The following is a 25,172-nucleotide window of genomic DNA, read 5'->3' as shown; positions in this document are numbered from 1 at the left end:
CTGGCGTTGTACATTTTGTGTCGTCTAGCTGTAAGTCTGCGCCATATTGTCGTCTGCAAATTGAAGCTGTCGTCCGCTGAGGAAACGAGTTCACCTGTCGGTGTTGAAGAATCTTGTGGGAGAACTTTCTACTAAGATTAATTCCTGTGAAAGTGAGTATTAGAGGGCAAGCAAATTAATATTCGTCTTCACTAACCCTCTACAGTCCACTCACGATCAAATTTTATTTCTGTATATATTTTTATTTTCATTGTGTGTGTGTGTGTGTGTGTGTGTGTGTGTGCTTTTCTGTTTTTGTTTTGTTTGTTGTTGGTGTTTTTGTTTTCATTTTCTTATTGTTAAGCTTACTCTTTAAACCTACCTATCTTTTTACGACTAGAATGTATGTATAATTGCCATATGATTAGAACACCCCCCCCCCCCCAAAAACCCCCAAACAAACCCAAACCCAAACTCAAACAAACAAACAAAAAACCAACAACAACAAAAAACAAAAAACAACAACCAACAACAACAAAAACAAAACAAAGCAAAACAAAAAATCAACTTCGCATGATGTTTTCATCAACGGGTGTGTAAGAAAATGTATTGCGATGTCGACAGATCTTTTTTTTCTTCTTTTTTTTTGGCCTTTTCCACACAGACAGCGTAGCACATACCACAGCCTTTAGTACATACCAGTATCAAAATACCGGTGAGAGAGAGAGAGAGTGGGGGAGGGGGTGTTCGGAGGTCGAACCTTCCACTGCTCAAAGCGATTTTTTAAAATGTATTTTCCGGGTGAGTATGTCAAAGGCCGTGGTGTGTGCTATCCTGTCGGTGGGATAATGCATTTAAAAGATCCCTTGCTGCTAATTGGAAAGAGTAGCCCACTGCGGGTTTCCGCTCTTATTATCTGTGTGGTCCTTGCCCGACGCCATATAACTGTAATTAAAAGGTAGTGAGTGCCGTTAAATAAAAAGATTCCTTTCTTCATTCTTTCCCTCCTATCCTGGGCGGAGGAACCGGCTTGGGCAAACAGGCGTCTGCTACAACAGCTTGTTCTGAATGTGCACGTAAAACCCTATGGCCTGACCTGACCTGACCTGACCTCATTCCCTCCTGGGGTAGGGTATCTGACGTACATTATATTTCTACCTATAAAGGTACGGATCCAATATTTGATACAGAGGGGTCTTTGTGCAACTACATTAAAATGGAAGTTATATTATGGATGATTTTTAAAAAATTATTATTTAATGACGCACTCAACACATTTTATTTACGATTATATGGAGTCAGACATATGGTTAAGGACCACACAGCTATTAAGAGAGGAAACCCGCTGTCGCCACTTCATGGGCTACTCTTTCCGATTAGCAGCAAGGGATCTTTTATATGCACCATCCCACAGACAGGGTAGTACATACCACGGCCTTTGATATACCAGTCGTGGTGCACTGGCTGGAACGAGAAATAGCCGAATGGGCCCACCGACGGGGATCGATCCCACACCGACCGCGCATCGAACGAACACTGTACCACTGGGCTACGTCCCGCCCCTTATTATGGATGAATACACTTTAATATAAGCCATCGGTCTACAGGCTGGTAGGTACTGGGTTCGGATCCCAGTCGAGACATGAGATTTTTAATCCAGATACCGACTCCAAACGAGTGCGTCGTTAAATAAAACATTTCCTCTTTTTTTTCCTGTAATATAAGTGAGAAAAAACTGAACAGTTTTTCTTTTTGTCGTGAGCAGTGAGATCCATATCCCATCGACGCCCCCCTACCCCCGAGCCTATTATATCCTCTTGGGCGAGACAAACATGGTTTATGACGCTACCACAGGACTTAAAACAGTATAATTGTGGCCTTGGCCGTCAAGGTTGTTTGGTTGGGTTTTTTTTTTTTCCATCTGGACTTTAAAGATGCACCTGGATTTAGTAATAAGGTTCAAAAGTTCACCCATATATTCTCCAAGTTTTCTGTCCTATCATAACACACACCTTGTTCCCATTGTTCACAAATTGTAACAGTCAGCCTCAGGGGCAGATTGAGGAGTGTGTGTATATGTGCGTGCGTGCGTGCGTGCGTGCGTGCGTGCGTGCGTGCGTATGTATATATATATATATATATATATATATATATATATATATATATATATATCATTCATTAATGCAAAATACAAACACAACCACAGTTTTAATAAACCCACAATCTCTCGTCACCATATTATAACATCATCTACTAATACAAAATACAAACACACCTACAGTTTTAATAAACTCACAATCTCACCTCACCATATTATAACATCATTTACTAATACAAAATACAAACACAACTACAGTTTTAATAAACTCGTTTCCTTTAACTGCTAGGACATACTGATTAATAATTAATTAATCATTGGCCATTGGAATTAAAACATTTGGTAATTTTAGCACGTCGTCTTCAAAGGAAACCTGCTACATTTTTGTTCCTTAAAGAAACATTCCCGAGTTTGCTGCATTGTAAGATGCTTCTCTTAAAGAGACATTCCCGAGTTTGCTGCATTGTAAGATGCTTCTCTTAAAGAGACATTCCCGAGTTTGCTGCATTGTAAGATGCTTCTCTTAAAGAGACATTCCCGAGTTTGCTGCATTGTAAGATGTTTCCGACTAATAAAATATTTCTACGATTAAACTTACTTATTAAATATATTTTCTTGTTTAGAATATTAGTGTCTGTATATTCAACGTGTTTCTGGTCGTCTTAATATTTGTAAGAAGCCCAAATTGCATTATGTCTTCCAATAATTTCGTACGTACGAAAAAATCCCTTTTAGGAAATAAAATGAAATTTAACCTAGTACAAAAATTAGGACGATCAGAAACACGTTTAATATATAGACACTAATATTTTATGCAGAAAAATATATTTGATATGTAATTAAAGTCGTCAAAAAGTCTCTGTTAGTCGATAACATCTTAGACATTGCAGCAAACTCAGGAATGTCCCTTTAAGAGAAAGGAGTTGTTTACGTGAACTTTCCAATATTAATGGTCATTGATATACCAATCAGGCTCAAACCCAGTTTCGGTTTGTTTGGGGCCTAAATCGTAGTTAGCGATAACATCCGAGTTTATTAAAGGGACATTCCTGAGTTTGCTGCAATTTTAAAGATGCTATCGACTAAGAGAGACTTTTTAACGATTGTAATTATATATCAAATATATTTTTCTGCATAAAATATTAGTGGCTGTATATTGAACATATTTCCGATTTGTACTAGGTTAAATTTCATTTTATTTCCTAAATATTATTTGTTCGTACGTACGAAATTATTTGAAGACAAAATCCAGTTTGGGCTTCTTAGAAATATTGAAATGACCAGAAACACATTGAATATACAGACACTGGTATTCTAAACAAGAAAATATATTTAATATGTATGTTTAATCGTAGAACTATTTTATTAGTCGGAAACATCTTACAATGCAGCAAACTCAGGAATGTCCCTTTAAATCCGCAGTTGTGTTTGTATTAGTAAATGATGTTACGATATGGTAAGGCGAGTTAATGACATTAATAATATAATGGAGTGTTGTTAAAGGGACTGTCCCGAGTTTCCTGCATTGTAAGATTTTTCCGACTAATAAAATCTTTTAACGTCTAAACATACGCACTAAATATATTTTCTTGTTTAGAATATCAGTGTCTGTATATTCAATGTGTTTCTGGTCGTCTTAATATTTGTAAGAAGCCCAAACTGGGTTTTGTCTTCAAATACATTCGTACGTACGAAAACATTTATTTTAGGAAATAAAATGAAATGTAACCTAGTACAAATATTAGAACGATCAGAAACACGTTTAATATACAGCCACTAATATATTATGCAGAAAAAATATCTTTGATATGTCATTACAGTCGCTGAAAAGTCTCTGTTAGTCAATAACATCTTAAAAATTGCAGCAAACTCGGGACTGTCTCTTTAAAGTCGTAGATTGTAAGTTTGGTTAATCTACATATCTGCAACGCATTTGGATAAAGTTACAATAGAGTAAAACGAGTATGTGACGTTGAACTCGTCCCCATAACCGTTATTTCTCGGAAGTACGTGCAGGGTCTTTTTTAAAGGGACAGACCTTAGTTTTTAAACACTACAGCATATTTTTCACTATTAGAGCCGTTTATGATCACTGAAATCAAACATTACTTATCTTTTATTCTTTAGATTATCCATTTCCGTACAACCGAAGTGTTTCTGGTCATCCTGGTGTTTCTAATACCAAAAAATAAAAATAAAATCTTATTTTTAAAAACGCACGTGCGTCTGAGAAGTAGCGGTTTATTGATTCAAGTTCTAGTCTATTGTTAAGGATCTTTCCCGTTTTAACGTCACAGACTCTTCTTTCTCTATATTATAAATATCCAAATGAGTTACAGGTTTCTAAATTAACTAAACTTAGTGTCCTTTTTTTACGAGGTAAAACTAGGGTCTGCGCCTTTAATATGAGACTCATTTCGTGGTATTAGAAACAGCAGGATGACTTGAAACACTTCGGATGTACAACAATGGATAATCTAAACAACAAAATCTAAGTGATGTGGGTTCTAATGATAAACAACGGATCTAATAGTGGAAAGTACACCGTAGTGTTTTTAAACTAGGGTCTGTCATTTTAAAGGGACATACCCTAGTGTTTAAACGCTAAGGCATATTTTGGACTATTATAGCCGTTTTTTGATAACTAAAATCATACTTTACTTAGATTTTTATGGTTTAGATTATCAATTTCCGTGCATTCGAAGTGTTTTTGGTCATCCTGATGTTTTTAACATCACAAAATGCCTTTCTCATATTTTTAAAAACGCACGTGCGACTGAGAAATAACAGGTATGGAGTCGAGGTTTATTCAATTTTTAGAGGGTTATTTCACCATTTCAAAGTTTCAGACTTTTGTTTCACTGAATTGTAACTTTATCCAAATGTGTTACACGTTTGTATACATGTATTAACTAAACTTAGTGTTAATTTTCACGTGTTGAAACTAGGGTCTGTCCCTTTAACTAAACTTAGTGTTAATTTTCACGGGTTGAAACTAGGGTCTGTCCCTTTAACTAAACTTAGTGTTAATTTTCACGGTTTGAAACTAGGGTCTGTCCCTTTAACTAAACTTAGTGTTAATTTTCACGGTTTGAAACTAGGGTCTGTCCCTTTAACTAAACTTAGTGTTAATTTTCACGGGTTGAAACTAGGGTCTGTCCCTTTAACTAAACTTAGTGTTAATTTTCACGGTTTGAAACTAGGGTCTGTCCCTTTAACTAAACTTAGTGTTAATTTTCACGGTTTGAAACTAGGGTCTATCCCTTTAAACAGAGACTGTTTCTTCTTTCTTGTTCCTAAAACGCAGTAGCTAGCTTGATTGTTAACGTTCGGGTCCACGAACAGCTCTCTGTACCGCAAAGGCATACATTCGTGTGACCCGGGTATATTATTATGTTTGTATTCACACAAGTAGAAACCCCGACTCCAGTCTTGAAATTGTAAATAACCTTTGTTGTATCGTATAGGAATAGCAGCAGTCTATTGGTGGTAAACAATTTAATTGAAAAAAAAAAAAAAATCCACGAAGAAAGCGTTTGTACAGTGTCCAGTATATTGGTTAACTATCTAAAGATACATTTGACTTGAACCGTAAGTACGGAGTTTGTATTATAAATTTAAAAAAGGCTGATAGATAACAGGGAAGGATGGCCTCAGACCACAATTAATTTCGCTATATGTTTCTATATAGCCTTAGTGGCTATATCATTTTTATTAATATCAGCAGGCCCGTGGATTTTTGTATGTACCTTTTCCTGCCTGTTGTCCAGCTCTTGCTCCCAGCATATTGGTTTAAACAAACACACCCTCTAAACCAGGCCGGAGTACACCCATTTTACACAAAAAGCACTACTTTTGCATGGGCCGGAATTACCACAAACAAGTCTTCAATGTCAACAAGTTACACATGTTTACAAACTACACGCTCTCCCCTGTCACTTCATTCAAATAGTTGCCACTTCATAGCTGTCTGCCATGAAATAATCACAATCAAACAGACACATTTGAGATAATCTGAGGCCAAATACGCTAGGGAAAACACTAAATTTATAGACGTGCGAAATAATATATGCTACGATATATACATACACTGGTGTTATAAACAAGAAAATTTATTTAATATGCAATATTAATCTCTAAAATGAAAAGAAATGGTTTATTTCACGACGCACTCAACACATTTTATTTACTGTTATATGGCGTCGGACATATGGTAAAGGACCACACAGGTATTGAGGGAGGAAACCCGCTGTCGCCACTTCATGAGCTACTCGTTTCGATTATCAGCAAGGGATCTTTTATATGCACCATCCCATAGACAGGATAGCAGATACCACGGCCCTTGATGTACCAGTCGTGGTGCACTGGCTGGATAGAGAAATAGCCCAACGGGCCCACTGACGGGGATCGATCCTAAACCGACCGCGCATCAAACGAGCGCTTTACCACTGGGCTACGTCTTGCCTCCAATCTTTAAAAATACACTTAGTCAGAAACATCTTACAATGGCTGCGAATTAAAGTTAGTCCGTTTAACGTCACACGTTTTGCAGATGAATAGCAGGGGAAACCATGTAAAGCAAATGTTACTGGGTCGTCTATTGATACAAGTTTTTATGATACATTGCTCACTTTTCTTTTGAAATGGAACATGCTACATGCAATATCAATCAATGCTACACTACTGAAAAGCTATGTGCAATATCAACTGAATGTAATACTAATTTTTAACAACTTCGATCTTTAGGTTCACTGTAGTCGTTTTTCCCCCCAGAATAAAAAAACACTTCCTTACTTCGAGTTATTTCGCACCTAACCCGCACCATTTAGAAATTTCCTATGGACTATCCAGAATGGATGATATCTCTCTCTCTCTCTCTCTCTCTCTCTCTCTCTCTCTCTCTCTCTCTCTCTATTTCTATGTGTTCATATCTATATCTATCTATCTGTCCGTCTGTCTGTCCGTCTGTCTATCATTCATTCATCCATCCATCCATTCATCCGTCAGTCCGTCTATATATCTGTTTGTCTGTCTGTGTGTCTCTCTGTATGTTTATCTATCTATCTATCTATCTATCTATCTATCTATCTATCTATTTATATGTTCATATATATATATATATATCTGTCTGTCTGTCTATCTATATGTCTGTCTATCTCTCTGTCTATCTATATGTCTGTCTCTCTGACGGTCTATTTGTTTGTCTGTCTATCTATCTATCTATCTGTTTATCTATTTATCTGTCTGTCTATCATTCATTCATTCATCCATCCATCCATTGATTCATCCGTCCGTCCGTCTATATATTTGTTTGACTGTCTATCTCTCTGTATGTTTCTCTGTCAATCTGCCTATCTATCTATCTATCTATCTATCTATCTATCTATTTATATATAAACTTAGATAACCCAAAGACAACAACGTGTTAGAAGGATCTATCTTTCAAGAAACCAGTTTTGACGTAAAAATATATTCTCTAGTCACACTGGGCCACTCGTCACTTTACGTTGATTCAGCGATACACTATATACCCGCGTGTTACCTGTGTTTGCACCCATCCATGAAAACACCACACACATTTTGTGACCCATAAGGTTAAAGATATCCTGATTCACTTCAAACTGTTACAGCTCACTAGAATGTAAAGTGGAACACGAGACGCCTCGAGGTCATCGTACTTACGCACTACGACCTTATCTTACCGGAACGTCCACCAAACGACTTCAGTCACTAAATTAAAATCGATTATGGGTAATAAATAGCATATTAAACTCTCTACCACTGCGTATTATGTTTGCGTCTCTTGTAAAATAATTTTCATTGTTACTCGCTAAAGCTCTTTTTTTTCGCACATTTAGTTATTAAAAGTAAAGTTTGTTTTATTTAACGACGCCACTAGAGCACATTGATTTTTTATCTTATCGTCGGCTATTGGACGTCAGACATATGGTCATTCTGACACTGTGTTTAGAGGAAACCCGCTGTCGCCACATAGGCTACTCTTTTACGACAGGCAGCAAGGGATCTTTTATTTGCGCTTCCCACAGGCAGGATAGCACAAACCATGACCTTTGTTGAACCAGTTATGGATCACTGGTCGGTGCAAGTGGTTTACACCTACCCATTGAGCCTTGCGGAGCACTCACTCACGGTTTGAAGTCGGTATCTGGATTAAAAATCCCATGCCTCGACTGGGATCCGAACCCAGTACCTACCAGTCTGTAGACCGATGACCTACCACGATGCCACCGAGGCCGGTCTAAAAGGTATTGAGTGCCGTTAAATAAAAAGATTCCTTCCTTCATTCCTTCCCTCCTATCCTGGGCGGAGGAACCGACTTGGGCAAACACCTGCGCCCATGACAGGCGTCTGCTACAACAGCTTGTTCTGAATGTGCACGTAAAACCCTATAGCCTGACCTGACCTGACCTGACCTCATTCCCTCCTGAGGGAGGGTATCTGACGTACATTATATTTCTATCTATAAAGGTACGGATCCAATATTTGATACAGAGGGGTCTTTGTGCAACTACATTAAAATGGAAGTTATATTATGGATGATTTTTAAAAAGTTATTATTTAATGACGCACTCAACACATTTTATTTACGGTTATATGGAGTCAGACATATGGTTAAGGACCACAGATATTGAGAGAGGAAACCCGCTGTCGCCACTTCATGGGCTACTCTTTCCGATTAGCAGCAAGGGATCTTTTATATGCACCATCCCACAGACAGGGTAGTACATACCACTGCCTTTGATATACCAGTCGTGGTGCACTGGCTGGAACGAGAAATAGCCCAATGGGCCCACCGACGGGGATCGATCCCACACCGACCGCGCATCGAGCGAACACTGTACCACTGGGCTACGTCCCGCCCCTTATTATGGATGAATACACTTTAATATAAGCCATCGGTCTACAGGCTGGTAGGTACTGGGTTCGGATCCCAGTCGACGCATGAGATTTTTAATCCAGATACCGACTCCAAACGAGTGCGTCGTTAAATAAAACTTTTTTTCTTTTTTTTCTGTAATATAAGTGAGAAAAAACTGAACAGTTTTTCTTTTTGTCGTGAGCAGTGAGATCCATATCCCATCGACGCCCCCCCCTATCCCCGAACCTGTTATATCCTCTTGGGCGAGACAAACATGGTTTATGACGCTACCACAGGACTTAAAACAGTATAATTGTGGCCTTGACCGTCAAGGTTGTTTGGTTGGGTTTTTTGTTTCCATCTGGACTTTAAAGATGCACCTGGATTTAGTAATAGGGTTCAAAAGTTCACCCATATATTCTCCAAGTTTTCTGTCCTATCATAACACACACCTTGTTCCCATTGTTCACAAATTGTAACAGTCAGCCTCAGGGGCAGATTGAGGAGTGTGTGTATATGTGCGTGCGTGCGTGCGTGCGTGCGTATATATATATATATATATATATCATTCATTAATGCAAAATACAAACACAACCACAGTTTTAATAAACCCACAATCTCTCGTCACCATATTATAACATCATCTACTAATACAAAATACAAACACACCTACAGTTTTAATAAACTCACAATCTCACCTCACCATATTATAACATCATTTACTAATACAAAATACAAACACAACTACAGTTTTAATAAACTCGTTTCTTTTAACTGCTAGGACATACTGATTAATAATTAATTAATCATTGGCCATTGGAATTAAAACATTTGGTAATTTTAGCACGTCGTCTTCAAAGGAAACCTGCTACATTTTTGTTCCTTAAAGAAACATTCCCGAGTTTGCTGCATTGTAAGATGCTTCTCTTAAAGAGACATTCCCGAGTTTGCTGCATTGTAAGATGCTTCTCTTAAAGAGACATTCCCGAGTTTGCTGCATTGTAAGATGCTTCTCTTAAAGAGACATTCCCGAGTTTGCTGCATTGTAAGATGTTTCCGACTAATAAAATAGTTCTACGATTAAACTTACTTATTAAATATATTTTCTTGTTTAGAATATTAGTGTCTGTATATTCAACGTGTTTCTGGTCGTCTTAATATTTGTAAGAAGCCCAAATTGCATTATGTCTTCCAATAATTTCGTACGTACGAAAAAATCCCTTTTAGGAAATAAAATGAAATTTAACCTAGTACAAAAATTAGGACGATCAGAAACACGTTTAATATATAGACACTAATATTTTATGCAGAAAAATATATTTGATATGTAATTAAAGTCGTCAAAAAGTCTCTGTTAGTCGATAACATCTTAGACATTGCAGCAAACTCAGGAATGTCCCTTTAAGAGAAAGGAGTTGTTTACGTGCACTTTTCAGTATTAATGGTCGTTGATATACCAATCAGGCTCAAACCCAGTTTCGGTTTGTTTGGGGCCTAAATCGTAGTTAGCGATAACATCCGAGTTTATTAAAGGGACATTCCTGAGTTTGCTGCAATTTTTAAGATGTTATCAACTAACAGAGACTTTTTAACGATTGTAATTATATATCAAATATATTTTTCTGCATAAAATATTAGTGGCTGTATATTGAACATATTTCCGATTTTGTTTGTTTAAACCAATATGCTGGGAGCAAGAGCTGGACAACAGGCAGGCAAAGGTACATACAATTAAGTTGTGGTCTGAGGCCATCCTTCTCTGTTATCTATCAGCCTTTTTTAAATTAATAATACAAACTCCGTACTTACGGTTCAAGTCAAATGTATCTTTAGATAGTTAACCAATATACTGGACACTGTACAGACGCTTTCTTCGTGGATCTTTTTTTCAATTAAATTGTTTACCACCAATAGACTGCTGCTATTCCTATACGATACTACAAAGGTTATTTACATTTTCAAGACTGGAGTCGGGGTTTCTACTTGTGTGAATACAAACATAATAATATACCCGGGTCACACGAATGTATGCCTTTGCGGTACAGAGAGCTGTTCGTGGACCCGAACGTTAACAATCAAGCTAGTTACTGCGTTTTAGGAACAAAAAAGAAGAAACAGTCTCTGTTTAAAGGGATAGACCCTAGTTTCAACCCGTGAAAACTAACACTAAGTTTAGTTAAAGGGACAGACCCTAGTTTCAAACCGTGAAAATTAACACTAAGTTTAGTTAAAGGGACAGACCCTAGTTACAACCCGTAAAAATTAACACTAAGTTTAGTTAAAGGGACAGACCCTAGTTACAACCCGTAAAAATTAACACTAAGTTTAGTTAAAGGGACAGACCCTAGTTTCAAACCGTGAAAATTAACACTAAGTTTAGTTAAAGGGACAGACCCTAGTTTCAACACGTGAAAATTAACACTAAGTTTAGTTAAAGGGACAGACCCTAGTTTCAAACCGTGAAAATTAACACTAAGTTTAGTTAAAGGGACAGACCCTAGTTTCAACACGTGAAAATTAACACTAAGTTTAGTTAAAGGGACAGACCCTAGTTTCAAACCGTGAAAATTAACACTAAGTTTAGTTAAAGGGACAGACCTAGTTTCAAACCGTGAAAATTAACACTAAGTTTAGTTAAAGGGACAGACCCTAGTTTCAACACGTGAAAATTAACACTAAGTTTAGTTAATACATGTATACAAACCTGTAACACATTTGGATAAAGTAACAATTCAGTGAAACAAAAGTCTGAAACTTTGAAATGGTGAAATAACCCTCTAAAAATTGACTAAACCTCGACTCCATACCTGCTACTTCTCAGTCGCACGTGCGTTTTTAAAAATATGAGAAAGGCATTTTGTGATGTTAAAAACATCAGGATGACCAAAAACACTTCGAATGCACGGAAATTGATAATCTAAACCATAAAAATCTAAGTAAAGTATGATTTTAGTTATCAAAAAACGGCTATAATCGTCAAAAATATGCCTTAGCGTTTAAAAACTAGGGTATGTCCCTTTAAAATGACAGACCCTAGTTTAAAAACACTACGGTGTACTTTCCACTATTAGATCCGTTGTTTATCATTGGAACCCACATCACTTAGATTTTGTTGTTTAGATTATCCATTGCTGTACATCCAAAGTGTTTTTAGTCATCCTGCTGTTTCTAATACCACGAAATGAGTCTCATATTAAAGGCGCAGACCCTAGTTTTACCTCGTAAAAAAGGACACTAAGTTTAGTTAATTTAGTAACCTGTAACTCATTGGATATTTATAATATAGAGAAAGAAGAGTCTGTGACGTTAAAACGGGAAAGATCCTTAACAATAGACTAGAACTTGAATCAATAAACCGCTACTTCTCAGACGCACGTGTGTTTTTAAAAATAAGATTTTATTTTAATTTTTTGGTATTAGAAACACCAGGATGACCAGAAACACTTCGGTTGTACGGAAATGGATAATCTAAACAATAAAATATAAGTAGTGTTTGATTTCAGTGATCATAAACGGCTCTAATAGTGAACAATATGCTGTAGTGTTTAAAAACTAAGGTCTGTCCCTTTAAAAAAGACCCTGCACGTACTTCCGAGAAATAACGGTTATGGGGACGAGTTCAACGTCACATACTCTTGTTTTACTCTATTGTAACTTTATCCAAATGCGTTGCAGATATGTAGATTAACCAAACTTACAATCTACGACTTTAAAGAGACAGTCCCGAGTTTGCTGCAATTTTTAAGATGTTATTGACTAACAGAGACTTTTCAACGACTGTAATGACAAATCAAATATATTTTTTCTGCATAAAATATTAGTGGCTGTATATTAAACGTGTTTCTGATCGTTCTAGTATATGTACTAGGTTAAATTTCATTTTATTTCCTAAAATATTTTTTTTTCGTGCGTACGAATTTATTTGAAGACAAAATCCAGTTTGGGCTTCTTAGAAATATTGAAATGACCAGAAACACATTGAATATACAGACACTGGTATTCTAAACAAGAAAATATATTTAATATGTAAGTTTAATCGTAGAACTATTTTATTAGTCGGAAACATCTTACAATGCAGCAAACTCAGGAATGTCCCTTTAAATCCGCAGTTGTGTTTGTATTAGTAAATGATGTTACGATATGGTAAGGCGAGTTAATGACATTAATAATATAATGGAGTGTTGTTAAAGGGACTGTCCCGAGTTTCCTGCATTGTAAGATTTTTCCGACTAATAAAATCTTTTAACGTCTAAACATACGCACTAAATATATTTTCTTGTTTAGAATATTAGTGTCTGTATATTCAATGTGTTTCTGGTCGTCTTAATATTTGTAAGAAGTCCAAACTGGATTTTGTCTTCAAATAAATTCGTACGCACGAAAAAAAAATATTTTAGGAAATAAAATGAAATTTAACCTAGTACATATACTAGAACGATCAGAAACACGTTTAATATACAGCCACTAATATTTTATGCAGAAAAAATATATTTGATTTGTCATTACAGTCGTTGAAAAGTCTCTGTTAGTCAATAACATCTTAAAAATTGCAGCAAACTCGGGACTGTCTCTTTAAAGTCGTAGATTGTAAGTTTGGTTAATCTACATATCTGCAACGCATTTGGATAAAGTTACAATAGAGTAAAACAAGAGTATGTGACGTTGAACTCGTCCCCATAACCGTTATTTCTCGGAAGTACGTGCAGGGTCTTTTTTAAAGGGACAGACCTTAGTTTTTAAACACTACAGCATATTGTTCACTATTAGAGCCGTTTATGATCACTGAAATCAAACACTACTTATATTTTATTGTTTAGATTATCCATTTCCGTACAACCGAAGTGTTTCTGGTCATCCTGGTGTTTCTAATACCAAAAAATTAAAATAAAATCTTATTTTTAAAAACACACGTGCGTCTGAGAAGTAGCGGTTTATTGATTCAAGTTCTAGTCTATTGTTAAGGATCTTTCCCGTTTTAACGTCACAGACTCTTCTTTCTCTATATTATAAATATCCAAATGAGTTACAGGTTACTAAATTAACTAAACTTAGTGTCCTTTTTTACGAGGTAAAACTAGGGTCTGCGCCTTTAATATGAGACTCATTTCGTGGTATTAGAAACAGCAGGATGACTAAAAACACTTTGGATGTACAGCAATGGATAATCTAAACAACAAAATCTAAGTGATGTGGGTTCCAATGATAAACAACGGATCTAATAGTGGAAAGTACACCGTAGTGTTTTTAAACTAGGGTCTGTCATTTTAAAGGGACATACCCTAGTTTTTAAACGCTAAGGCATATTTTTGACGATTATAGCCGTTTTTTGATAACTAAAATCATACTTTACTTAGATTTTTATGGTTTAGATTATCAATTTCCGTGCATTCGAAGTGTTTTTGGTCATCCTGATGTTTTTAACATCACAAAATGCCTTTCTCATATTTTTAAAAACGCACGTGCGACTGAGAAGTAGCAGGTATGGAGTCGAGGTTTAGTCAATTTTTAGAGGGTTATTTCACCATTTCAAAGTTTCAGACTTTTGTTTCACTGAATTGTTACTTTATCCAAATGTGTTACAGGTTTGTATACATGTATTAACTAAACTTAGTGTTAATTTTCACGTGTTGAAACTAGGGTCTGTCCCTTTAACTAAACTTAGTGTTAATTTTCACGGTTTGAAACTAGGTCTGTCCCTTTAACTAAACTTAGTGTTAATTTTCACGGTTTGAAACTAGGGTCTGTCCCTTTAACTAAACTTAGTGTTAATTTTCACGTGTTGAAACTAGGGTCTGTCCCTTTAACTAAACTTAGTGTTAATTTTCACGGTTTGAAACTAGGGTCTGTCCCTTTAACTAAACTTAGTGTTAATTTTCACGTGTTGAAACTAGGGTCTGTCCCTTTAACTAAACTTAGTGTTAATTTTCACGGTTTGAAACTAGGGTCTGTCCCTTTAACTAAACTTAGTGTTAATTTTTACGGGTTGTAACTAGGGTCTGTCCCTTTAACTAAACTTAGTGTTAATTTTTACGGGTTGTAACTAGGGTCTGTCCCTTTAACTAAACTTAGTGTTAATTTTCACGGTTTGAAACTAGGGTCTGTCCCTTTAACTAAACTTAGTGTTAGTTTTCACGGGTTGAAACTAGGGTCTATCCCTTTAAACAGAGACTGTTTCTTCTTTTTTGTTCCTAAAACGCAGTAACTAGCTTGATTGTTAACGTTCGGGTCCACGAACAGCTCTCTGTACCGCAAGGCATACATTCGTGTGACCCGGGTATATTATTATGTTTGTATTCACACAAGTAGAAACCCCGACTCCAGTCTTGAAAATGTAAATAACCTTTGTAGTATCGTATAGGAATAGCAGCAGTCTATTGGTGGTAAACAATTTAATTGAAAAAAAGATCCACGAAGAAAGCGTCTGTACAGTGTCCAGTATATTGGTTAACTATCTAAAGATACATTTGACTTGAACCGTAAGTACGGAGTTTGTATTATTAATTTAAAAAAGGCTGATAGATAACAGAGAAGGATGGCCTCAGACCACAACTTAATTGTATGTACCTTTGCCTGCCTGTTGTCCAGCTCTTGCTCCCAGCATATTGGTTTAAACAAACACACCATCTAAACCAGTCCGGAGTACTCCCATTTTACACAAAAAGCACTACTTTTGCATGGGCCGGAATTACCACAAACAAGTCTTCAATGTCAACAAGTTACACATGTTTACAAACTACATGCTCTCCCCTGTCACTTCATTCAAATAGTTGCCACTTCATAGCTGTCTGCCATGAAATAATCACAGTCAAACAGACAAATCTGAGATAATCTGAGGCAAAATACGCTAGGGAAAACACTAAATTTATAGACGTGCGAAATAATATATGCTACGATATATACATACACTGGTGTTATAAACAAGAAAATGTATTTAATATGCAATTTTAATCTCTAAAATAAAAAGAAATGGTTTATTTCACGACGCACTCAACACATTTTATTTACTGTTATATGGCGTCGGACATATGGTAAAGGACCACACAGATATTGAGGGAGGAAACCCGCTGTCGCCACTTCATGGGCTACTCGTTTCGATTAGCAGCAAGGGATCTTTTATATGCACCATCCCATAGACAGGATAGCAGATACCACGGCCCTTGATGTACCAGTCGTGGTGCACTGGCTGGATCGAGAAATAGCCCAACTGACGGGGATCGATCCTAAACCGACCGCGCATCAAACGAGCGCTTTACCACTGGGCTACGTCTTGCCTCCAATCTTTAAAAATACACTTAGTCAGAAACATCTTACAATGGCTGCGAATTAAAGTTAGTCCGTTTAACGTGACACGTCTTGCAGTTGAATAGCAGGGGAAACCATGTAAAGCAAATGTTACTGGGTCGTCTATTGATACAAGTTTTTATGTTACATTGCTCACTTTTCTTTTGAAATGGAACATGCTACATGCAATATCAATCAATGCTACACTACTGAAAAGCTATGTGCAATATCAACTGAATGTAATACTAATTTTTAACAACTTTGATCTTTAGGTTCACTGTAGTCGTTTTTTCCCCCCAGAATAAAATACCACTTCCTTACTTCGAGTTATTTCGAGTTAGGCCATGGTCGTGGTAGGCCATCGGTTTACAGGTTGGTAGGTACTGGGTTCGGATCCCAGTCGAGGCATGGGATTTTTAATCCAGATACCGACTCCAAACCCTGAGTGAGTGCTCCGCAAGGCTCAATGGGTAGGTGTAAACCACTTGCACCGACCAGTGATCCATAACTGGTTCAACAAAGGCCATGGTTTGTGCTATCTTGCCTGTGGGAAGCGCAAATAAAAGATCCCTTGTTGCTAATCGGAAGAATAGCCCATGTAGTGGCGACAGCGGCTTTCCTCTCAAAATCTGTGTGGTCCGTAACCATATGTCTGACGCCATATAACCGTAAAATAATGTGTTGAGTGCATCGTTAAATAAAACATTTCTTTCTTTCTTTTCCAGCCAGTGCACCAGGGCTGGCATATAAAAAACCATGGTATGTGCTATCTTGTCTATGAGATGGTGCATATAAAATATATATTGCTAGTAATGGAAACAGAGCGGGTTTCCTCTCTGAGAGTATGTCAAAATTACAAAAATGTTTGACTTCCAATAGCCGGTGTGTAATAAATCAATGTGGTCTAGTGGTGTCGTTAAACAAAACAAACTTTAACTGTATGTGGTGGTGTTAGTTTTCAGGTTAACAAAACAAACTTTAACTGTATATGGTGGTGTTAGTTTTCAGGTTAACAAAACAAACTTTAACTGTATATGGTGGTGTTAGTTTTCAGGTTAACAAAACAAACTTTAACTGTATGTGGTGGTGTTAGTTTTCAGGTTAACAAAACAAACTTTACCTGTATGTGGTGGTGTTAGTTTTCAGGTTAACAAAACAAACTTTAACTGTATGTGTTTTCAGGTTAACAAAACAAACTTTAACTGTATATGGTGGTGTTAGTTTTCAGGTTAACAAAACAAACTTTACCTGTATGTGGTGGTGTTAGTTTTCAGGTTAACAAAACAAACTTTAACTGTATGTGGTGGTGTTAGTTTTCAGGTTAACAAAACAAACTTTACCTGTATGTGGTGGTGTTAGTTTTCAGGTTAACAAAACAAACTTTAACTGTATATGGTGGTGTTAGTTTTCAGGTTAACAAAACAAACTTTAACTGTATGTGGTGGTGTTAGTTTTCAGGTTAACAAAACAAACTTTACCTGTATGTGGTGGTGTTAGTTTTCAGGTTAACAAAACAAACTTTACCTGTATGTGGTGGTGTTAGTTTTCAGGTTAACAAAACAAACTTTACCTATATGTGGTGGTGTTAGTTTTCAGGTTAACAAAACAAACTTTAACTGTATATGGTGGTGTTAGTTTTCAGGTTAACAAAACAAACTTTACCTGTATGTGGTGGTGTTAGTTTTCAGGTTAACAAAACAAACTTTACCTGTATGTGGTGGTGTTAGTTTTCAGGTTAACAAAACAAACTTTACCTGTATGTGGTGGTGTTAGTTTTCAGGTTAACAAAACAAACTTTAACTGTATGTGGTGGTGTTAGTTTTCAGGTTAACAAAACAAACTTTAACTGTATGTGGTGGTGTTAGTTTTCAGGTTAACAAAACAAACTTTACCTGTATGTGGTGGTGTTAGTTTTCAGGTTAACAAAACAAACTTTAACTGTATGTGTTTTCAGGTTAACAAAACAAACTTTAACTGTATGTGGTGGTGTTAGTTTTCAGGTTAACAAAACAAACTTTAACTGTATGTGGTGGTGTTAGTTTTCAGGTTAACAAAACAAACTTTAACTGTATGTGGTGGTGTTAGTTTTCAGGTTAACAAAAAGTTTGTTTAAAAGTTTGTTTTGTATTTGTTTTCCTATTGTATGTCAAACATATGGTCATTTTGTCAGTCATAGAGAGAAAACCTGCTACAATTTTTCCATTAGTAGCAAGTGATCTTTTATATGCACCATCCCACAGACAGGACAGCACATACCACGGCCTTTGATATACCAGTCGTGGCGCACTGGCTGGAACAAGAAATAGCCCAATGGGCCCACCGACGGAGATCGATCCCAAACCGACCACACATCAAGAGAGCGCTTTACCACTGGGCTACGTCCCGTCCTTTTCAGATTGACGCCAGTTTAAAGGGACTTTCCTGAGTTTGCTGCCTTTGTAAGATGTTTCTCATATACGGAGCTTTTCTTATAAATAAAATTGCCCGACGGAGATCGATCCCAAACCGACCACACATCAAGAGAGCGCTTTACCACTGGGCTACGTCCCGTCCTTTTCAGATTGACGCCAGTTTAAAGGGACTTTCCTGAGTTTGCTGCCTTTGTAAGATGTTTCTGATATACGGAGCTTTTCTTATAAATAAAATTGCCCGACGGAGATCGATCCCAAACCGACCACACATCAAGAGAGCGCTTTACCACTGGGCTACGTCCCGTCCTTTTCAGATTGACGCCAGTTTAAAGGGACTTTCCTGAGTTTGCTGCCTTTGTAAGATGTTTCTGATATACGGAGCTTTTCTTATAAATAAAATTGCCCGACGGAGATCGATCCCAAACCGACCACACATCAAGAGAGTGCTTTACCACTGGGCTACGTCCCGTCCTTTTCAGATTGACGCCAGTTTAAAGGGACTTTCCCGAGTTTGCTGCCTTTGTAAGATGTTTTTGATCTACGGAGCTTTTCTTATAAATAAAATTGCACATTAACGGTATTTTCTTGTTGTAAATATCAGGGCCAAGTTTACGAAGCCCATTTCTGTTAGACGCAAATGTTTAAAGAGACAGATCCTAGTTTTTAAACACCAAGGCATATTGTTCACTATTACAGCCGTTTATGATCACTGAAATCAAACATTACTTATATTTTATTGTTTAGATTATCCATTTCCGTAGAACCGAAGTGTCTCTGGTCATCCTGGTATTTTTAATACCACAAAATGCATTTTTCATATTTTTAAAAACGCACATGCGTCTGAGAAGTAATGATTATGGAGTCGCGTTTCATTTTTATTTTTAAGGGTATTTCAACGTCACAGACTCTTCTTTCACACTGTTGTATCCACATTTGCTCAGGTTTGTAAATTAACCAAACTTAGTGTCCATTTTTACGGGCTGAAACTAGTCTAGGTTAAAAATATGCTTTAGTGTTTAAAAAACAACCAAACTAGGGTCTGTCCCTTTATGCATTGTAAGCGTGTAAGACCTAATAATAAGCAGGCTTTTTAAATTCAGCCCTTAATGTTTGTATAAACAAGGGTTCTACGGGCACGGCGGAAGCAAGTACACATTGGGGTGGGGTATGTGTGTGTGGGGGGGGGGGGGGGGGGGGAGGGGCTGACTGAGATAGAGGGCGTAAAGCAAATATTCTAGGAGATTCGGGGGTATGCTTACCTGTAAATTTTAAAAAATAGATGTCCTAAAATGCAGTTTTCTGCTTTCTACAAGTATAATTCAACTTTGCATGCCTGTTCTATACTAGAGATCTGTTGTAATAATATTGATAGTTGCCAAAATTGGATATTACCTTCTAATAGTTTCGTATGTACGAAAACATATATATTGAGAAGTAACATAAAAGCTATTCTAAACAAGAAAATGTATTTAATACGCTATAGTCTTTCCCACGGAGAACGCCTTTTTTTTATACTATCGAATTTACTACAAGATATTTATTTCTGAGCAGATTGTTTTCTAAATTGTACATAACAATTGTTGGGGGTTTTCTTTGGTCATTTCTAAAACACTTTTAAGTTTCTTCTTATGTGAAACCAAACTGAAATTATTTACAAAAAACAAAACAAAACAAAAATTTTTTTGTAGGAGGATGGGAGAGGATGGGACAGACTATAGACGAAAATATCTTACAATGGCTACAAACTCAGAACAGTCCCTTTAAAAACATTTTTTATAATATTACAGGTTAGTGAAACTTCATCTGTAAAGCAATGATTCACACAGTGTTAATCTCTTTCAGAGGTCCCCTGATGTAATTCTACAGCCCAGCAGTTCCGGAAGACGACGACGACGACATGGTTAAGTTGAACATATGCCAGAACATCTCCAACACCAACATCGTAATCCACGTGCTCGCGTGCTTCATAGGAATTGCATCATGGGTAGACATGAGCGGCCTCTGGCTTCAGCTCCCAATATTCGTTACGGTTCTCCCTGAAAAATGGACTCTCTCCAGCTACGTGGTCCTCATTCAACAGGCGGCAAACATAGGTCCGATAATATTCGCCATCTGCGCATGCGTCTTTGCCAGAAAGAAGGTCGAGCAGCCGACTTCCTGTCTTATCATCGTCATTGGAATTGTCGCCTGCGTGTTGCTGTCCTTCTTCTGGGACAAGACGTCGTTCATTGGCGGAACCGAACATGCCACCGCTCTGTTCGGGCTTTCGTTCATGCTGGCCTTCGTCGACACGACGTCATCGTTGGCATTTCTGTCGTTCATGGCGATGCTCAAACCAGAATACTTGCCGTCATACTTTGTCGGAGAAGGCCTCAGCTCCCTGCTTCCAGCTTTGGTGGCTTTTGGCCAGGGGTCTGGAAACATGAACTGTGTTAACATAAGCAGCCATGTTTCTGAGTTTGAGAACGGGACGTGGAACAATTATACCATGCACTACGCGGTACCAGTCTTCGACCCTCCCGTGTTTTCGGTCCAGTATTTCTTTCTCATTCTTGCCGGATTCCTGATTCTTTCTCTCATATCGTTCATTCTGCTGATGTGCTTTCCCATGTGCAATGTGTTCGAGACAGCGTACAGTTCTCACTCAAGATCATACAGCTTGGAGAAAACTGGAGCTGACAACCCAGGACTAGAAATACATGAAATAGCCTACACAAAGACCGACATAGATATCAAAGTGCAACAGACAAAAGTCCCAGAGGAAGCGAATAATACATATACGAGATCATACAGTCACGAGAGAAATGGAATTGACAACCGAGGTTTAGAAATAAAAGAAAAAACAGAACCAATTTCGATGAGAAGCATCGCCATAAAAGATACGCAACAGATACAAAGCCACGTACCCAAGCAAAAGGCAGACGACAGTAAACCGGTTTCGACCAGACTGCTCCTATTCCTGCTGGCTCAGACCTGCTGGAAGGGGATTCTGTTCACCATTACCATCTCGATCCAGCCGTACTTTTCGCTACCGTACGGCCTGAAAGTGTACCACCTCTCTAACACGCTGGGAACCGTGGGCCTCCCACTTGGCTGTCTTCTCTGCCTCTTCCTGCCAATGTACTCCACAGTCGGGGTGACCCTCCTGACAGGACTCTACTCGGGTCTCTCAGCATACTTCTTCTACATGGCGTCTCAGAGTCCGAACCCTCCGCTCGTAGATGATGAAGCTGGGCCACCTGTACTAGTAAGTCATTGGCGGATACAGAGGGGTGGGGTGTGGTGAGGCTGGAGGAGGGTCTCAGTATACTTCTTCTACATGGTGTCTCAGAGTCCGAACCCTCCGCTCGTAGATAACGAAGCTGGGCCACCTGTACTAGTAAGTCATTGGCGGATACAGAGGGGTGGGGTGTGGGTGGGGTGAGGCTAGAGGAGGGTCTCAGCATACTTCTTCTACATGGCGTCCCAGTGTACAACTACTCCGCTCGTTGATGATGAAGCTGGGCCATATGTACTGGTAAGTCATTGGTGGATACAGGGGGAGGGGCATGTGGGTGGGAGTGGGGTTAGGGAGGGGCACGGGACTCCCGGTCTCTCAGCATACTTCTCCTATATGGCGTCCCAGTGTCCAACGTCTCCGCTCGTAGATGATGAAGCTGGGCCAGTTGTACTGGTATGTCATTGGTGGATACAGAGGGTGTGCATGTGGTGAAGGGTGGGGGGGGGGGGGGAGGTGACTAGGGATGGTCACAGAGGTCCAGGTCTCTCAGCATACTTTTTTTTATATGGCCTCCCAGAGTCCGAACCCTCCGCTTGTGGATGATGAAGCTGGGCCAGTTGTAGTGGTATGTCATTAGTGGTATGTCATTAGTGGATACAGAGGGTGTGCGTGTGGTAGATGTGTGTGTGTGTGTGTGTGTGTGTGTGTGTGTGTGGACTGGCGAGGGTCACAGAGGTCTCGGTCTCTCAGCATACTTCTTCTACATAGCGTCCTAGAGTCCGAACCCTCCGCTTGTGGATGATGAAGCTGGGCCACCTGTACTGGTAGATATAGAGGATATCATTGGTGGATACAGAGGATGGTAGGGTTGGGGAAGGAGAGGGTCACAGGGGTCCCGTTACCCCCCCCCCCCCCCACACACACACACCACTCGTTTGAAGAGCCAATTAAAAAAAATTGGGGTGGTGGTGAAGGTAGTGGCTTGAATATGTTGTTTTTTCTTTCCACCTGCCATGCAAGATGATCAGTTGTTAAAGCCTTGGACCGGGCCAATTGTTTCAGCGTCTTGACTATATTCTCTCTGTGTGTGTCTCTGTCTCTCTGTCTGTCTGTCTCTCTCTCTCTCTCTCTCTCTCTCTCTCTCTCTCTCTCTCTCTCTCTCTCTCTCTCTCTCTCTCTCTCTCGCTCTCTCTCATGTAGAGTCATCAGTCATTAGAGCTTTGGGCCAGGCGAATTTTATTGGCGGCTTGACTATACACAAATATGTTTTTTTCTCTCTCCCTCTCTCTCTCCAGATAACTCTAGGCGTGGTTCTGATGCTGGTGTGGACGTACAGTCAGGTAGCTATAGCCGGGATTCTTCGGGCCGGGGGTCGACGCTCCATGATCTGGATGGGGATTTCAATTCAGACCGGCAGCGTGATTGGAGGAATTGCTGCTTACGTCATGGTGAATGAGTTCCATTTGTTCAAGGACGCGCAGCCATGTTGAATTCTGAATACGAAACCAAGATGTGCAATTTACTTCCAGCAGCCATTGTAACATGTTTTCGACTAACAGCCGGACTACACCCTTATCTCTATCACTAACAACTAACAACTAACCCACTCTCCTAGACAGACAGCCCAGATAGCTGAGATGTGTGTCCAGGACAGCGTGCTTGAACCTTAATTGGATATGAGCACAAAAATAAGTTGAAAAGAAAAAAATTAATTCTAAATGCGAAACCAAGATGAGCGATATCTTTTCTTTTTTTGGTATATTTTTAGTGGGCACAAAACTAAATTATTTTTCTTTTACGACAAAAATATTCGTTATTCGAAACAAATAGCTGGATTTTTAACTATAGACCCCCAACCCATTTAAAAAAAACCTTAACCCCATGATCCCCCAAAAAACCATAACCCCTCAAAACACACACACCCCACACACACACAAAAAAAGAAACAAAAAAACCCCAAAACAACAAACAAACAAAAAACAACAACAATAAAACAGAACAAAAAAGAATATATATTAACTATAATATAGTAAAAACAACAACAACAACAAATGCCCTGTTTGATTGGTGTAAGCAGAACAACCTGCTGTTTTGGAAGGAAGGAAATGTTTTATTTAACGATGCACTCAACACATTTTATTTACGGTTACATGGCGTCAGACATATGGCTAAGGACCACACAGATATTGCGAGAGGAAACCCGCTGTCGTCATTTCATGGGCTACTCCTTTCGATTAGCAGCAAGGGATCTTTTATACGCACCATCCCACAGGCAGGATAGTACATACCAGGGCCTTTGTTACACCAGTTGTCGAGCACTGGTTGGAACGAGAAATAGCCCAATGGGTCCACCGACGGGGATCGATCCAGAACGATCGCGCATAAAGCGAACGCTTTACCACTGGATACGTCTCGCTCTTTGCTGTTTTGGAATAACTTTTCTCGGTTAAGTCATCATTAAGGCTGGTAGGTGTTAGGTTCGCCTCTCGGTACCGGCTCGGACATCGACAACTTTTAACGGCACAATGGGGGTAGGTTTAAGACTACTACACCGACTAACTTACTAACCTCTAACTCACAGTCCTGGACAGACAATTCAGATAGCTGAGGTGATTGCCCAGGACGGCGTGCTTAAATCTTAATTGGATATAAGCACGAAAATAAATTTAAAATTAAATGAATTTTAAAATTAGAAGCAATCTTTGTTTTAACGCCATTGTTTAATAAGGAGCTGTTTCCCCAACTTCAAATATCAGCCCTATGGACCTGTTAATGGTGTTTTATATGTATATAAGAAGTAGATATTATTTTAATATTCCGGTAAATACTATTGTTGTACTGTTTTTAAAACATCTTATTCGGATGCTGTAATAAAGTATTTTTTTTAACTTACCTAAAGTTGTTGATTGTTGTTGTTGGCTTGTTTTCTTTCTAACATTTGAGTGTACATGCCAGGGGCCGTAGCTAGGATTTTTTGTTTGTTTGGGGGGGGGGGGGGGGGGGGGGGGGGGGGGGGGGGGGCAACTGAGTAGTTAATAGTCTAAAACTACTTAAACGGTTAAGAGAATTTTCTTTAAGTTTCTATAATCCCTTTGCCCCCCCCCCCCCCCGCTAGCTACGGCCCTGCATTCACTGACTGTACAATGCGTCAACACGTGTGTGTGTGTGTGTGTGTGTGTGTGTGTGTGTGTGTACTTGTGTTCGTGCGTGTGTGTATAAATTAAAACATATATATATCTATAACTAGAAATATAATAAATTTAGTTTTACAATTTTAAAGGGACTGTCCTGAGTTTGTAGCCA

General features: G+C 38.5%; 1 protein-coding gene across 2 annotated transcripts; it reads left to right on the top strand.

Moving 5' to 3' along the window:
- On the top strand, positions 1-24,081 carry LOC121385428 (solute carrier family 52, riboflavin transporter, member 3-like). 2 transcript variants are annotated; one of them, XM_041516105.1, is made up of 4 exons: positions 1-152; positions 19,536-19,590; positions 20,492-21,896; positions 23,165-24,081. In XM_041516105.1, exons 3-4 carry the CDS (start codon positions 20,547-20,549, stop codon positions 23,357-23,359), a joined length of 1,545 nt encoding a protein of 514 aa, XP_041372039.1. In that variant the 5' UTR covers positions 1-152; positions 19,536-19,590; positions 20,492-20,546; the 3' UTR covers positions 23,360-24,081. The 2 variants fall into 2 exon arrangements, with proteins under 2 accessions (XP_041372039.1, XP_041372038.1); XM_041516104.1 differs by lacking the exon at positions 19,536-19,590.
- The last annotated feature ends 1,091 nt before the right edge of the window (positions 24,082-25,172 follow it).

The sequence above is a fragment of the Gigantopelta aegis genome, chromosome 11 (assembly GCF_016097555.1).
Source record: "Gigantopelta aegis isolate Gae_Host chromosome 11, Gae_host_genome, whole genome shotgun sequence".
Classification (NCBI taxonomy): Eukaryota; Metazoa; Mollusca; class Gastropoda; order Neomphalida; family Peltospiridae; genus Gigantopelta; species Gigantopelta aegis.
This window is presented reverse-complemented; position numbering and strand designations above follow the sequence as displayed.

Excerpts from the sequence above, each read along its gene's own strand:
- LOC121385428 (XM_041516104.1), top strand. The coding sequence starts at position 20,547 with ATGGTTAAGTTGAACATATGCCAGAACATCTCCAACACCAACATCGTA. Across the intron at positions 21,897-23,164 it reads AAGCTGGGCCACCTGTACTA|ATAACTCTAGGCGTGGTTCT; the intron begins GTAAGTCATTGG and ends CTCTCTCTCCAG.